General features: G+C 51.5%; 1 protein-coding gene across 10 annotated transcripts in view; it reads left to right on the top strand.

Annotated features, from left to right (window-relative positions):
- Positions 1–17,112, top strand: part of LOC123606133 (up-regulator of cell proliferation) — a 58,650-nt gene that overhangs the window by 29,241 nt on the left and 12,297 nt on the right. For 2 of the 10 annotated variants that reach the window (XM_045494103.1, XM_045494098.1), the window contains one exon: positions 15,219–15,289. Coding sequence is in view for 3 of the 10 variants with exons in the window: in XM_045494094.1 (XP_045350050.1) it covers positions 12,517–12,659; positions 14,883–14,909; positions 15,219–15,289 (241 nt within the window). In the remaining 7 variants the exon portion in view is untranslated. Of the gene's footprint in view, positions 1–1,048; positions 1,315–5,534; positions 6,057–9,452; positions 14,910–15,218; positions 15,290–17,112 lie in introns of those variants that run through there. The other 8 variants (XM_045494104.1, XM_045494096.1, XM_045494100.1 and 5 more) reach the window with 8 other exon arrangements.

Genomic DNA, 17,112 nt, shown 5'->3' with positions numbered 1-17,112 from the left:
GCTATCTCTCATTCTTATTAGCAGTAAAAACAAAATATTGATTATCAATAATACCGAATATAACACAGAAATGTGATCAACAGTGGTTTATATTTTCCAGAGCTTTTTGTCAGGCGTTTTCACTTACAAGAGCTCATTTATTTTTGAAAACTCATTTTGCTGAAACAGCAACTGAGGCTCAAGCACTCACAGATGGTGCCTGTGAAACCCACTGTGGGAACCCCAGACTCATTATTATTGCTTAATAACACAACGTAAAGAATAATAAAAGTGCTCCACGGTCCTTAGAGATGAACAGTGTACTTTTATACACATTTTACACGGGGTAACTGGCTCAGAGAGGCCAGCAACTCATGCAAGACAGCACTTAATCAAGTAAGAAATAGCAAAGTTACCACTTGTTTAATAGTAGTAACAACGCCTTGCTCTCCTGGGCTAAAGAAACGCTTTCCTTACAGAAATTAAACTCAGATCGCAGGGAGGTGTCCACTTCAGCCAGTCCCGCCGCAGCTTCGTGGCCCCGGGACAGGTGTTCGGTTGGTTTGGCAACCTAGGCACCCGTCCGAGAGTCCTGGCCCACGGGCACCCGGGCAGGTGGGCCGCCGCGGTCGCCCCTGCTCCGGGTCCAAGCCGGTGCTGTGTCGCCCCCACCCCCGCCCAAGGCCGCTGGGAGACGATACTGGGCCCTCTCCCAACACCTCCAAAAGCTCGGCGAACCCCACCGCTCCCAGGCGCGCTTCCAACGACCCCCTGCGTTCCTCCCCAAGCGCCCGATCCACTGTCCCGGGCCCCCTCCCCGAGCGCCTCCCTCTGCTGACCCGCGCCTCCTCCCGGATCGCCCCCCGCCGCCCCGGGACCGCTCCCCGAGCGCCCCCCATCGCCCCAGACCCCCTACCCAAGCGCCCTGGGCTCCCTCCCCACCACCACCCCGGGCCCCCTCCCCGCCTCCCCGGGACCGCTCCCCGAGCGCCCCCCATCGCCCCGGACTCCCTCCCCGCCGCCCTGGGCTCCCTCCCGAGCGCCCCACCACCACCCCGGGCCCCCTTCCCGCCGCCCCGGGACCGCTCCCCGAGCGCCCCCATCGCCCCGGACCCCCTCCCCGAGCGCCCTGGGCTACCTTCCCGAGCGCCCCACCACCATCCCGGACCCGTCCCCGAGCGGCCCGGGCCCCCTCCCCGCACCCCTGCCGTCCGGAGCGGCCCGGGCGGGCGGCCGTGGCCGGCGCGAGGCCCCTCCCCGGCGGAGGCGCTCGGCGCGGAGGAAGCGGAGGCGGCGGCAGCGCCGAGACCTCGCCGCGCTGATGGCGTCGCCCGGGTGAGTGAGGCGCTCAGGCCGCGCCGGGGAGGGGTCTGCGGGCCGCGGGGTGGGGGCGTCCGGGTGCAGGTGCGGGCGCGGGCCGCCTTCACTGCCCCTGGCCCGCAGCCCCCAGCCCGGACCCCCGCCCGCCGGGCCCCGCGGGCCTCCAGCAGACCTTGGGCGGGCGCGGCCGGGCGGGGGGGGGGGGGGGAGGGCGCGGGGGCGCGGGTCGGGGGCGGCCGGGCGGGGGACTGGGAGCAGGGCGGGGGCGCGGCCCGGAATCCGGGAGCCGCTGGGCCCCGAGGGCCCGGAGCCCGGTCGGCCGGCGCCCCCGCCCTGCCCTGCGCAGCTGTTTTCCACTTGCTCTCCGGGAGCGGATGCCGGGCCCTCCCCCCACCCCGCGGGGCGCAGCCCGAGGGTCCCCGAGGGTCCCCGTAGTGGGGGGAGGTCCCTGGGGGTAGGGGAGGCCTCTGCCCGCCCGGCTGGGGCTTCGGGTCGGGACTCGGGTCAGGCCAGGGCCGCGGGCCCCGATAGGGTGGCAGCCCCTGTTCTGACATCACCGCTTTCCACCGCCTGGGTGCTAAAATGTTCTTTCTTGAGGAAAAGATGGTGACACACAGAGTTCGTAATTTTTGAAAAAATTCCTTACTTGTGAAAGAAAACCTCAGCAATGAACTGTAATTAGTTTTTGCTTCCATAATATAAGTGGTCATGAAAGCTGGGAATGACAGTTAATCCAATACCTCAGTTCCCAGAGGAGGAAAATTAGCCTCAAGGTCATTGCTTTAGTTGGTAAAATTCTTTTTTTGACTACTGTCTACATTCAGAGGGTCTTAGACCTGGTGGCTGTGGTAGCAGCTCCAGTGGGGTAGAGACAGTGGGTGTCAGGCCTCTTACAGGTGGGGGCTGGCTCTGTCCTCAGCCTCCATGGAGCAGGGGGTTTGTGATAACCAAGTGGTGGGTCTTTTCCATCTACCTGAAGGCTTTCTAGGTCTGGGAGCTCTGGTCATAAAGTGCCCAGGACTCTTGAGTTCATAAGTAGAATGAACACTGGCCCATCCCTCAGAAGGCCAGACTGATTCCAGAGGGTTCAAGGTCCCACCATGTTCTGGCCCCTCTTGTTGGGAGCAGGCGAGGCAGGGTGATGTCTGAGCCTGTGGTGCGGCTGCTGTCTGGTCTTCCAAATGTGATGGCCCATTTGGTGTCCCAGCACACTCCTTTTAGACCTGGGTCAGAGGTGGAGTTTATGGTGGCCTGGTAAGCCCTCTCAGAGCCAGCAGGCTCTACCTAAGTGGTGTCCCTGTAGCATGTGGCATTAGTTTAGATTTGATATTGTACCATAGCGGGTGTCCCCATGAGTCTGCAGTTAGTACTAAACTGTAGTTTTCTGACATGTACTCATTGCAGAGCTGAGGTCACAAAACTTTAATTTTGCTTTATTTTATTTTGTAGAGAGAACTGTCACGCATTGTGGCATGTACGCATTTGGGGACAGTCCGTACTTCCAGATATAACCCCTGGGTGTCTACTCTGCAGGTTTCACTGGTAGGGCAGAGTCCAGCCAGGAAGACCTGACTTCCTGGGACTTTCTCGCCTGTCTCAGTCAGCTGACCAGCAGACGTCCAGCCTGCTGGACTCGGTACTGTGGAAACTAGTCCAGGGCATCAGGGCAGGGATGGGAAGGGATCTGTGATTTCTCCTGGGCTGTTCATGGAGGCACCTCTGAATCCCATCTTCTCTCCTAAATGAATCTCTGCAAGAGAGCTGGGAGAGAAGGAAGAGACCCTTACTGATGGGCTGGGCATTTTGCAGAAGGAAATGGTGAGAAAGCAGGCATCACAGGGAAGGATACATCTGACGTGACCCCCAGCCCCATGAGTTTAGAGCTATGCAGAGACCAGGGTGCCTGGCCAGACTGTGGGCCTGGCCTCATTTGTGGGCTCGCTGCCCACTGCTCACTGAGGGGGAGTCCATGTGACAGCAGCGTGGTGGGGCCGGAACACACGGAGCTCCTCACCCTGCTACCGTCAGCTCCATCCTGCCGGCCTTCACTCCTTGCTGCCCCATGGCTAGTATTCTGTGCTCTGCCTGTGCCTTTGCTGTCAGGACTCCCGGGGGCCGGGGAGTCTGTAGTCCATTTCTGCTAATCCCAATGTGTTCTCTGCCATATTGTGGCGTTTCTGTGGTGTTTTTTATTTTTTTTTATTTTTTTAAGTTTATTTTTGAGAGAGAAAGAGAACATGACTGGGGGAGGGGCAGAGAGAGAGGGAGACAGAGATTCCCAAGCAGGCTCCACCCTGTCAGCACAGAGCCCAACACGGGGCTCGATCCCACAAACTGTGAGATCATGACCTGAGCTGTTGTGGAGAGTCAGATGCTTAACCGATTGAGCCACCCAGGCGCCCCTATTTCTGTGGTTTTAAATGTTGTCTAAATCAGAAGTTCTTAACCTGGGGTCCATGATTCATTGGTGGGCTTTCAGGGTTCCTGTGCAGTGTCGGGGGTCAGCGAGTATGTTGGTGGGACCAAGGTCTGTAGCCTTTGTTGTCCACAGCCCATCTTGAAGGGGCTCTTACCTCAGGAGCCTTACAGCCACTCATCTACACTCACTTGGAGGGACAGCAAACCTGGATTACATGGGCTAAATATATTTACATTTCAGATTGTTAATGGCATATAATTTAAAAAACAAAAAAAGTATAAAACAAAATCAAAATCAAATGTAATCCAAATTTCCATAAACTACCACTTTAAAATTTTTGGTGTATTTTTTTTTTAATGCTTATTTATTTTTGACAGAGAGACACAGAGCATGAGCGGGAGAGGGGCAGAGAGAGAGGGAGACACAGAATCTGAAGCAAGCTCTAGGCTCCAAGCTGTCAGCACAGAGCCCGACGTTGGGCTTGAACTCACAGACTGCGAGATCATGACCTGAGCCAAAGTCGGACGCTTAACTGACTGAGCCACCCAGGCGCCCCAAGAATCTTCTTTTTTTTTTTTTTTAATTTTTTAAATATTTATTTTTTGAGAGAGAGAGAGAGAGACACACACAGAGTGTGAGTGGGGGAGGGGCAAAAAGAGAGAGAGGGAGACACAGAATCTGAAGCAAGCTCTAGGCTCCGAGCTGTCAGCACAGAGCCCGACGTGGGGCTTGAACTCACAGACTGCGAGATCATGGCCTGAGCCGAAGTCGGACGCTTAACTGACTGAGCCACCCAGGCGCTCCAAGAATCTTCTTCTTTTTTTTTTTAATTTTTTAAATATTTATTTATTTTTTGAGAGAGAGAGAGAGAGAGAGAGAGAGACAGAGTGTGAGTGGGGGAGGGGCAGAAAGAGAGAGAGGGAGACACAGAATCTGAAGCAAGCTCTAGGCTCCGAGCTGTCAGCACAGAGCCCGACATGGGGCTCGAACTCACAGACTGCGAGATCATGGCCTGTACCGACTGAGCCACCCAGGCGTCCCTGGTGTATTTTTAATTAGGCTGTTCTTATCAGAGAGACAGACTTCCAGATACGCCTGGAGTGTCGTTCCCTGCCCCCCACCCCCTGCCCCTGTGTCTTAACTAGGCAACTATTCTGACATTTTCCTGTGCATTTACACATTATGTTTGTTCTTTGCTCTGTCCCCCCCGCCCCATTTTTTTATTGTGGGAAAATATACATAACACAGTTTGCTTTTCAGAGCATGTATTCTGTTTTTACTTAAATGCTCTCATGCTATTCTGCAGTTTGCTGTCCTCAGCCAACATGTCAGAACCAGGATCAGATCTACCTAAATCTTGACATTTATATCATATCATATGACATGGTCATGTTACATAGTTAGGGAGGTTTCCAGTTTTCTCTGTAAGATGATGCCACACATCACGTCTCCCCTGGACATGCACAAGTGTTTTTCTAGAGTAGGTTCAAAGAACTGGGTGTTGTGGTCAGGGGGCCTGAAACTACTGAAGTGTTCTCACAAGGGGTCACACCACCTTCCCTCTCTGCACCTCCCAACACACGACATCAGACTTTAAGTTTTGCTTGTCTGATGAATTACTGAGTTAAGAACTAGGAAGCTGGGGCGCCTCGGGGACTTAGTTAAGTGTCCGACTTCAGCTCAGGTCGTGATCTCACAGTTCATGATGTTGAGCCCCACGTTGGCTCAGAGCCTGGAGCCTGCTTCGGATTCCGTGTCTCCCTCTTTCTCTGTCCCTCCCCTGCTCATGCTCTCTCTCTCTCTCTCTCTCTCTCTCAAAAATAAATAATAAAATCATTAAAAAAAAAAGTAAAAAAAAAAAAAAAAAAAGAACTAGGAAGCTAATGGCATATTCACTCACTGGGTCTTTAAAGATAGAAACTTCCTACCTGACTGCTTGTGTTCCCTCAGAAATAGTCCCAGTGGCTTTGATCCCATTGTTGACATTGGGTTCTAGCCATGTACACTCCGTAAGTGAGATGTAACACAGTGAGGCCTGTCCCCGAACAGAAGAGCAAGAGGTGAGCAAGTCTGCTGGGGTAGGTGCCCCCCCATCATGCACCAGACATTTAAAAGTATCTGAGACTTTATTTTAACTGTTTATCATTCCTATCCAGGAAGATCCTCTCCTAACACCATCATTTTGTGGGGAAGGAAAGGATCTGGGGCTTCGCCTTCTGGGACGGGTTCAGCTTTCCTGCCAGAGCCTGGCCTGGTCCAGATGGGGTCTTCACACCAGGGGGGAGGAGAGGACCCACAAACACACTGTGGGGTGGAGACACTGAGGAACTCAGGCAAGGTGTGTGTCTGCTCCAGGAGAAGTCTGTGAGGAGCTCTTTGCCTGCTCAGTGGCTGCTGTCGTTCCTGGGGAAGGGATGCGGTCTTACCAGCAGGCTGCAGACTTTGCCACCTCCTCCCCTGCCCATTCCCCAAGGAGCCACACCAGCCCTCAGGGTGTCCCCCACTGGAGAAGAAGGGAGAGCTACGAGGGGCGTTGTAGGCAAAGCGTCCCTGGCTGTGCAGAGCAGCTCAGCAAAGCTCACCTAGCCGTGGTGGGGGGCCAGCGCTTGATCGGGTGGGATGGCCGTGCTGCCGGCCTCTGTCCAGCTTAGGGACGGGCATCCTACCCAGGACCACGAGTGTCAGGGGCTTTCCAGTCAGGGAGTGTTCTTTTTAAAAAAATTTTTTAAAGTTTATTTCTTTATTTTGAGAAAGAGCATGACCAGGGGAGGGATAGAAAGAGAAGCCCAGGCAGGCTCCACACTGGCAGAACCTGACACAGGGCTCTATCCCATGAATTGAGAGATCACAACCTGAGCCAAAATCAAGAGTCGGACGCTTAACCGACTGAGCCACCCAGGCACCCCATTAGCTGCCTTATTTCTCACAACAAGTAATGCACACACGGTATAAATCTCAAAAGGTGTGAAAGGACTTTTGTGGAAACGCAGGCATGGTGCCCAGGTCCCACCCAGGAGGCATCCTTATCCCCCCCGACTCCAGGGCACAGCCGGGCTCTGGGTCCTCCTTGTTTTGTTTTAAACCTGACATGCATTTTGGAGATGTCCTGTCTCACTTTTCTCTTTGGAGTCTTGGCTTTTTCTTGTGGATTTGTAGCTTTTCGTACATGGAGAAAACCAGCCTTTTGCCATTTGTGTTACAAAGACTTCTGTTGTCGTTTGCCTTGTGACTTTATGAAGCCTTCCCGGCTCTGATTTTTAAGTCTTTAATATTTCCTTTGAGTGCACTTTTTGTTTCCTTTTCCAATTTAAATCTTAGGTCCAGTTGATACTTTGGTGAAGGGAGTGGCCAGGGTTTGCCGTTACCTTTTCCAGGTTGTTTTTAGTCCCCAGACACTGTGAGCTCCCAGGGTCAGGGACCAGATTCCCTGTGGGTTTGGGGCCTGCCCCTGGGCCTCCTGCCACCCAGCGGCCTGTCTGCTCATGAGCCGGGCCTGCAGCCTTCATTTCTGGTGGCTGGTCCTGTGTCCTACTCTCCGGCAGGTTTTGTCTCTTTCATTGCTGTTCTTTTTCAGAATTTTCCTGATATTGTACAAATATTTCTCCATAGAATCAGCTTATCTGTTTTTCAGCCTAGATGCACAGACAGGTTAACTCAGGGAGCATTGACTTAGAAAATCACGTTAAGCCTTCCTTTCTCAAATAGGATACACCTCTTCATTTGTTCAAGTCTTTTATGGTCTTTGGGATCTGAAAGTTCTCATACAGATGCTGCCTGTTTGCTGTGTGGATTCTTCACCCCTCTCATTGACGTTGTAAATGTACGTTTCTAACCTGCTTGTCTACAGGGCGTTGGCCGTGGGTTTTGATTCTTTTATTTGCAAGTAGATCTGGAAAACTGCCGCCCCAGTGAGAGAATTTGGGAAGCTGGGGACGCACAAATAGTTTCTTTACACTGGTCTCTTGAGATGCGGGCAGCTGTCAGTCTGGCTGTCTGCTGCCTGCACTGTCTCACACGTTCTGCCTCGTCTGCTGAACCCTTCACAGAGACTTTGAGTCCAGCCCTGTGTCAGTGTCTCTGGTGCTGCCACCACCCAGGTCTGACCTTTGTCACTGGAGAGGCGTGCCACCTACACTCAGCACTTCCCCCCTCCCTCCTCCCCTGGAATAAAAGTGGATCTTGTCTGTGGCCTGAAGAGCTCAGCCTCACCTGTCCTGCTGCCTCCTTCTGCTCACCCTGCCCTCCCGCTCATCCTGGGCCCCCTCCCCTGCCTGAGCTCTCCTGTGCCCCCCCCTCCTCTGGGGCCCCCCTGCCCTGCCTGAGCTCTCCTGTGCCCCCCCCCCCACTCCGGGGGTCCCCACCCCCTTTTACCCACAGCAGACCCAGCCCAGGCCTCAGGGCATCTTCCAGTGTGCCTTCTACTTAAAAGTTATTACTTGTCCATCTCCCCCAGCTGAGAGCAAGGATGTCTGTGTCCTTCACAGAATGATCCGAAACTCCTAGGGAAATCCCTGGCAGGGAGTAAATTTGAGGGTAAGTCCAGGAGAACATTGACTGCCTTATATGAACTTGCTTCCCACATGTAAACCTCCCCAGACCCTCACAGCACCCTGATGAGCTGTGCGGGGCGGGGACGGCCAGCCTTGGCTCAGAGGTCAGCCCGTGTCTTGTGGGGTGTGACACGGCTCCTGTGTGAGCTCTCGGAGGACTCAGAGTCACTTCCTCTCGCTCAGTGAACCCAGGACACAGCCTTGTTGCACGCAGCCCCATTCCTGCTCCACTTGGGGGTGCGATGATTATGGCCCCGGGAGGGGGGCTGCTGAGGGGGTGTGCTGTGATATCCCACATCTGCTTGTGTCCCCGCCCCCAGGCGCTGCCACAGACCCAGCTCCTCTGTTTTCTCAGCCAGTCATGCCCCTGCACATGATGAGAGTTGAACACTTCAATGTGGGTGGTCCCTGTGGAGCTGGGATGGCCTCTCCTGTGGCTTGCATGTTGTTAGAGGTTGAATCGTGTCACCTCCAAAACGTGTTGAGGTCTAACCCCTCATAGCTGTGAATGTGACCGTTTTTTGGAAATAGGCTCCTGGCAGCTGTGATTAGTTAAAATGAGGTCATGCTGGGCTCGGTGGGCCGTCCTCCAATGACTGGTGTCCTTGCAAGTAGCAGAGAAGGGACGCACTGGGGAGAACGCCGCATCTAGCCGTCAGGAGCCACACTCGTGCTCTATGAACTCTGTTGGGGATGCTGTCACAAGGGCCACAAAGAAGAGAGAAGCGTATTCCGCCACCATTCCGGACACCAGGAGTCTGGGATGAGGGTGTGGGCCCGGTTGGTGCCTCCCTGTCCCCTGGCTTCTGGTGGCTGCTGGTGATCTGTGGATTGTAGACACAGCACTGCGGTCTCTGCCTCCCCTGCCCACGTTTTGCTCGCTGTGGACCAACCACACTTTCCTAATAAGAGGACCCACCCTACCCAGTATGATCTGGTCTTAATTTAACTAATTATATCTGCAAAGACCCTATTTCTAAATAATACCACACTCAGTACTGGGGTTAGGGCTTGAACATACCTTTTTGGGGGACACATTTCTTTTTTTATTAAAAAAATTTTTTTAACGTTTATTTATTATTGAGAGACAGACACAGAGCATGAGCAGGGGAGGGGCAGAGAGAGAGGGAGACATAGAATCCAAAGCAGGCTCCAGGCTCCAAGCTGTCAGCACAGAGCCCGACATGGGGCTCGAACTCACCAACCATGAGATCATGGCCTGAGCCGAAGTCGGTCGCTTAACCAACTGAGCCACCCAGGTGCCCCTTGGGGGGGACACATTTCAACCCTAAACACACACCAGGTTGGTTTATAAAGGTTTATTACTAATTTAGTGAGGCTTCCTAGGCAGAACAACTGGCTTCGAAGTTTATTTTGTTTCGGGGGTGGTAATGGGAGGAGGGCCCCCACCCCTCCTCCAGGGCCGAGGAAGAAGTCCGTAGGCTTACTTGTCAGCTGGCCCAGGTGTGGGGCAGGAGGGCGACTGGCAGGTCTTACAAGTTGTCAGCATAAAACAGCAAAAATTGAGCAGATTCTTTATTATCCAAAGCAATTGATAGTAGGCTGCTGGCTGCATCACAGTAAGCAAATGCACCTGTATTTCTCTCATATCCTGCTTGGGATGGTTTTCTGTGCCATCTTGCTTTATTGTCACCACCTGGTGAAGGAGTGGGGTTTGTTGCTAGGAATTAGCCCTGCTCACCAGGTTTGGACCATTTATTCTGGGCATTGAAGACTGCTGCCCGAGAAGTGTGCAGCTCTGACGGGGTGCACTGGTCTCCGTTGTCAGAGGTGGGTCAGCGTGCATTGAACACCCTGGTCTCCAGAATCAGACTCTCCAGATGTAGAAAACCTCTGCAGGTAAATCTTCTGGGCAGTTGGAAAAAGAAGAAGGACAAGGAAAGTATGGCGTGCCCCATCACCTAGGAGACACAGCCAGGGAGTTGTCAGGGCCCTCATTTTTCCTGCTGGACTCAAAGGAAGCCGTCGAAGGGTGCAGACCACAGTGTCTGCTCACTGATTTAGCAAGGAAGTACGACTAGATGCACTGGGCCCTCAGGGCGGCGGTCAGATCACCCCTTGTCCCTGTGGGGAGACGCCCCAGGTCTGGTCAGCATGGAGGCCAGGAGCCCACGCCCACCATGGGCCTCTGCACAGGACCTGAGCTGGCTTCCATGTTTGGCTTTGCACTCTGGCCCGTAATGGGGAGGTGACCCCAGCCTCACAGAACGTCGTCCTCTGGAAGCCGGAGCTAGAATGAGCTGTAGCAATGGAATCAGACTAACGGGGGGGGGGGGGGGGGGGGGGGGAGGGGATTGGTTCATCTGTTGAGTAATTTTCAAAAGAGCAAAGGCATTTTCTTGGTACTCTTCCATATTTTATATTCCCCCTATTTTGGGAAGCAGAAAAAGATAGTGATGATGTTAGTAATTTCCCACACCTGCTCTGCAGAAAGCCTCCTGGGCTGCATGTGCCTGAGGCCGGGCCGGGTACTCAGGGTTTTTGTAATTATTAGTTGTAGTTTTAAGTTACCTAAAATCTACCTGAGTCTTAAAAGTGATGAGCCCCGGAGGAGCCAGAGGACTGAGGTTTGGGTCCAGCCGTGTTTGCTGGTGTGGTGGCAGTGGGCAGGCCTCTGTGCTGTTTCCACCTCGCAGGACGTTTTGGGTATGGCGTTGCTGTGCTCATGGTGCCGGAAGCAACAGACTTGTGTCGCATGGTCCTGGAGGCTGGGTGCCCCGACTGCAGTGTGGTCATGGTTGGTTTCTCCTGAGGCCTCTCTCCCTGGCTTGTGGACGGCCACCTTCTTGCCGTGGCCTCACGTGGCCTTTTCTGTGAAGCTGCAGACAGAGAGCCAGCTCTCCACAAGCCCCAGGCTTAGGACCTCGTTTAACTGCAATTGCCACCAAAACGGAATTCTTGATCTAATTGTAATGTTGCAGGGGGTGGGGGTGGGGTTCTGTCCACACCAGCAAACAATTCTGAGACACCTGCAGGGTGTCTGAAATTGAGCTCATCGCTGACCCTGTCTGCCTGGAGACAGCGAGTGTCTCCCACAGGTTCAGGGTCTTGTCATGCAAGACCACTCCTCCCTCCAACCCCCACCCCCAGCCCCACTTCCACGCTGCAGGCCCGGGCCGCTGCCGTGCTTGTGACATGGGCTATAGCTTGGGGCTCCCATGAACACCTCCTGCCTAGGATGCCAGCAGTGAGAATCCAGGCTGCCTCCTATGCTTCTGGCTGACTAGGGGTGAGTCCGGTTCCCATGACCCTTCTTTGGGGTCAGTTAATTGCTGCAGTGACTCACAGAACTCAGGGAAACATGTTACTTACTAGATTACCCATTTCTTACAAAAGGAGTGATTCAGGAATAGCCAGAAGAGGATCTGCACCAGCCAGGTGTGTGGGGAGGGGCACGGAGTCTCCCTGCCCTCTCAGATCTCGTGCTCACCAACCTGGAGGCCCTCACAACCCCGTCCTGTCGGGGTTTTCTGGAGGCTTCATTACACAGGCATGAGTGATGAACTCATTGACCACTGGTGATTGATCCAACCTCCAGCCCCTCCTGTCCACGAACTTAAAGTTCCAATCCTGTAACCACGTGGTTAGGTCCCCAGGCCACCTGCCCCCGTCCTCAGGTGCTTTCCCAAACTCACTCGTTAACATTATAAGAGGCACCTTTACACCTCACAAAGAAAATCGCAAGGGTTTTTAGGAGCTGTGTGCCAGGAATGGAGACGAACCAAATAAATTCTTTTAAATCACAGTATCACACTCTGCACAGACCTCGTCTCCAAATGTAGTCGCACAGGGGTGACAGCTTCAGCAAAGGACTTTGAACACAATTAAGACTGTGAAAGCGTTGAAAGTAGATCGAAAGGTAAAAAGTGCCAGATGGAGCCAAGCTTCTGATCTCCTGCCAGGCTGGGCCCTGTGTTCCATTCACAATACAGATGTGCAGTTTGTGGACAGGAATACAGGACAGAATCCCTGTGATAATATCACTTTTGTTGCCTGCTTTCTTGTGTTGGAAGGAAAGGGTTGAGGTTCAGCTCTTGTCCCAGGAGCCCGTGTGTGGGTGGGAGGAGCCCCCGACTGTAAACACCTGCCCTTTGGTCCTCCCCTCTCCCAGCCTGGACCTCAGGCGCGTGTGTGTGGCCAGGCCATGCCTGCTTCTACTCTGGGAGCCAATTTATCCCCGTCCTGTCGTCTATTTTTAAGGTTACTTTTTTTCTTACTACAAAAGCAATGAAAACTCTCATTTTTTTATCAGCATCGGGGGCGGAGCTTAGCGGTCTGTGCTGTACAGTTGTGTTTCCAGGACTCTCCTCACAGCAGGCAGAGGATGAGACGCCCAGAGACCCGGCGTGGAGTCTCCTTCCGGACTGCGGGTGTGACTTGTTTGCTGGGGAATTAGTGGGGGCTGGATGGTCTGAGGGTCCCTTACATGGAGTTGAGTGTCCCCATGCTCCTGGAAGACACAGCAGTCTGGTCTCCCTGGGGCACCTGCACATCTTATTCTGGCCCAGACCCCTCTCATTGCATCATTTTTAAGTTCTTTTGGTTTTATTAATACATGCTTCTTTCACTTAAAGAATGTAAATAGAACAAAATAAACTTTGACATTTTTTATTAAAATAACTTGTACCTAGAGATAAATGATAAAAGTGAAAGGCCCTTTATCCAGAGTTTGCTGTTTTTAATATTTTAGCTCACTTACCATTTTCATTTCTCATGCTCCGGCTCTCGCTGCATGTGTGTTTATGTACACACATGAGTACACTCATGCGTAATCTTTCTTACGCACTAGAGAGTCAGCTACATGCAGCATCCTGTTTTCTCACCAGATCCTTCGGGGTTTCCTGAGAGCAGAGATACTCTCTTACAGCTGTGGTTCGGTCATCAACATCCATGCTTTCAACACGCATAGTGCCCACATTTCAATTCTGTCAGTTGACCCCAAAGTCTCTCCCTCCGGTTCAGGATCTAGTGTGGGGTCAGGTCCTGCATTTTGTTTTCACATCTCTCCAGCACCCTGAATCTGGAACGTTTCCTCCACCTTTGTTTTGTCCTTTGTGACTTTGGGATAACATAGTCCTCCCCTCCAGGTGACTTTCTGTTTTGGATTTGCCCCCACAATTAGACCAGGACTTTTCATTCTTAGCCGAACACTGCCCGGTGACGTGTTCTTTCTCAGGGTGCAATGGCTGGGGCACACAGTGGCCATCTGTCATGTTGTCACTGATTTGATCACCCAGTCAGGTATTGCCCAAGTGTGCATCGTTGTAATTACTAGGTTTTTTTTTTCTCCCTGACCCCTAAGAAGCAGTCTGTGGGGAGACATTTTGAGAGAAACAGAGAGAGAGAGCGCGCGCACACGAGAGAGAAATAGCACGTGTGCACTTGAGGGAGGGGCAGAGAGCAAGGGAGAGAGAGAATCCCAAGCAGGCTCTGAGCTGTCAGCCCAGAGCCTGAAATGGGTCTCAAACTCACAAACCCTGAGATCATGACCTGAGCCGAAGTTGGACCCTCACCGACTGAGCCCCCAGGTGCCCCTGGCCTGAACCAGTCTTCATTGAGATTGAAATGGTCGCAGAATGATACTACTCCAGCTGCAGCACTTGACTCATCGGATAGTTGTGAGCAAGAGCCCTCCTCCCTCCCCCAGTTTGTTTATATATACCTACACGGACTCATTCAGTCCTGCTTTTCAATGGTTTTTCATTAGTTACTGTATTTATTATGCTCACACTCAGATTGTCCCAGACTTGGCCGTGGGAGCCTCTTCAAGCTGGCACCTATGTTCTGTGACCTACCCTAGCATTTTTTTGAGCACTTCCTTGTTTTCTGAAGATGCTCAGACTTCTCTTGTTCTTTCCCGGCCATCCCTCCAAGGAGACCTATTGTTTCTTAGTGTGGAATGGCACAGAAGGGGGTTGGTGCGCTCACTGCCTCCATAGAGTATCTTTGGCCCTTTTGGTGGACGGAGCTAGGAGAGAGAATGCGTATAGATGCAAACGCGTACCCACACGCTCGCGTGTAGAAATCGTGCCGTCGCGCTGGCCTCACTGGTTCCTGTGCGCCCCTGGGAGTTCTTGTTCTAGCTTCTTCTTTCCATATTTGTGTGTCCCTTCTTCACCAGTGGAACCCCTGGCTCCTGACAAAATCGGCACATTTACTCAATTTTATAATATATTTAAAATAGTTCATTCTTAAACGGACTGCACTTACCAAACCTACTTAAAAGAATTCAGGACCTCCCCTGTCTGCCCACACTGTTACTCTTGATGAATATCCTTCTAGATCTCCTTATGTACACCTGTAGGGAAATACACAAATACAATTTTATTGAAACGTCATACTATACATATTGTTCTGTAACTTGACTTTTCCTCCTGCTAATGAATATATCATTCACGTCATTCTGTAACATCGTCCAACGTCTCTGTGTCCACAAGGTGCGATCCATACAGTATTTTCTAATGAGTACAGAATAAGACTGTACTATACTTCTCTGTAATCGGACTTTGATTTTAAAAGGCATCCAGTTTTTCACTATTATATGTAAAGCTGACATCAACATCTTTGTAACTAAATCTTAATTATTTCCTTAGGCTAGAAGTGGAATTACTGGTCAAAGGGTATGTATATTTTTCTGTCTTTTTGAATGACGATGTGTGCTCTGGCCTGCGGTTGCAGAGAGGGCTGGTTTTTCTCGACCAGGGCTTCTCTGTGGTGGCTGCACGTTGGAATCAAAGAGGGAGCTCTTTGAAACAGTGCTGCCCGGGCCCAGCCCCCAGGTCTGGTTTCCATGAGCTGGGGCGCGGCCAGGATTTGTAGTTTTCAAGTCCCCCCAAGAGGTTCTGACGTGCAGCCAACTTGACAGGTAGAATCAAGTTGTGGTATTACTTCATTATTTTCATTACAGTTTTCCTTTGGAATTGTTTCAGACGCTCAGATTTGGGAGAAGTGGCCCCAGGAATAAAAGCATCTGAGAGACGGACCGCGGTGGCCATTGCAGGTAACGGGGGCCGGCACCCGCTTGGAAGCTGGTTCTGGTGGCATCCTGGGCAGGGGCGCACAGGCCTCAGAAATAAATAAGCCTAAGGCTTTTGTTTTTCCTTTTATGAAACGATTCCATTCAAGGGCCTTTTAACTTCATATATTCAAAGTAGGGTTCAGTTTCCAACAGGTGATTATCCCACAGTTTTCCGGGGACGTATCATCCAATTCAAGCATGTTGTTCCTGCCACCCTGAATCTTGGCTTTGGGGGACTGTCTACTTTGTGACCTGGGCACTTCTGAGCGTTGTGTTGGGACAACAGGGATAAAGCAGAACTGTCCCAAGCAGACCAATCTGTGGTCTTCCTGGCTGTGGTTCACACGAGCTGGGTCTCTTCCTCAGTGGGTTTGGGGGCTGGGGCTGGGACTGCCTCTCGTGACTTCAGCTTTGAGATGTGGTGGCCACACATCAGACACCTTTTCTCTTAGAAATCCATGTTGGATCTATTGCTAATTCAGTGCTTCTCGAAATAAATATGTCCTATTGGATATCAGAGTGGTATGCAAAGATAACACCACAAAAATATGTAAAGAAGTCTGGATTAATCAAATTCTGTTTTATTTTATTCATCCAAACAAATATTTGTTGACCACTTACCGTGTACGGGCACTGGAGTAGGCACTGTGAATATAGTAAATAGTAGTGAATGCAGTGGCCCACGTCCCATGGAGCTTCTGTTCTAGAAGGTAGGCACTGGGGGAAGTAAAGGCCAGGTCAAGCCTCACAGCAAAGTTGGGATCAAGTAGAAATTGGCCAAAGCCTTACACCTTCTCAAGATCTAGAATGTGCTGTTCGGTACCGTAGCCATTAGGCACACAACATCTACCTTGGTCACACCAGGTATATTTCAGGTGCTTGTTGGACATGCAGACTTAGAATATTTCCTTGACCACAGGGATTTCTGTCAGAACGAGAGTTGCTCTAGAGAGACTGGGAGGCAGCATGGGGTGATTGGGGGAGGGAATCCCCTCACTGGATGCCTATTGTGAGCCAGGTGGTTAGTCACTATTGGTCCTTTGTTTCATTGAGGAAACCAATGCTCAGAGACACTCTGCTACCTTCCTACGTCCCATCTTTATTATCTCTCCAATGAATAAGCCTCTAGTAATTATTTTTAAAAATTTTCTTCTTGAGGTATGTGATTTCCTCTTCAGCCTGTTTCATTAATAAGACTTAAAAGCAAACTCTTCAACCTATAGGATTAAGAGGGAAGTTGTATTGAAGTGTGATGTACACCTGAAGAAGTGCCCACATTCCCAATGTGTAACTGGAGAAATTTTCACAAACATGAACAGACCTATCTTAAGCAGCATCCAGACAAAGAAGCCAAACACGTCAGTTTCCCAGTAGTCCCCTCCCACCCTGCCTCTTCCAGGGATACTCACACTCCCGATTTTTAAAAGCATGGATTCGTTTTATATATATAATCCTCTTACAGAGTTTATTTACCTCATTTCCATCTGAGGGTGTTAATTACTTCATAGCTCATTCCTTATTTTTTACATTTATTTTTGTAAAAAAATGTTTATTAAGAGAGAGAAAGAGAAAAGGGGAGGGGCAGAGAGAGAGGGAGAGAGAGAATCCCAAGCGGGCTCCGTCCTGTCAGCACAGAGCCCAATATGGGGCACGAACTCACAAACTGTAAGATCATGACCCGAGCCGAAATCAAGAGTCAGATGCTCAACCGACTGAGTCACCCAGGTGCCCCTTTAGCTCATTCTTTAAAAGAAATTTAAGAAAACTCTTTAACCTCTTCTCATTCTGGGAAGGTGGCAGAATAG

The sequence above is a fragment of the Leopardus geoffroyi genome, chromosome A2 (assembly GCF_018350155.1).
Source record: "Leopardus geoffroyi isolate Oge1 chromosome A2, O.geoffroyi_Oge1_pat1.0, whole genome shotgun sequence".
Classification (NCBI taxonomy): Eukaryota; Metazoa; Chordata; class Mammalia; order Carnivora; family Felidae; genus Leopardus; species Leopardus geoffroyi.
This window is presented reverse-complemented; position numbering and strand designations above follow the sequence as displayed.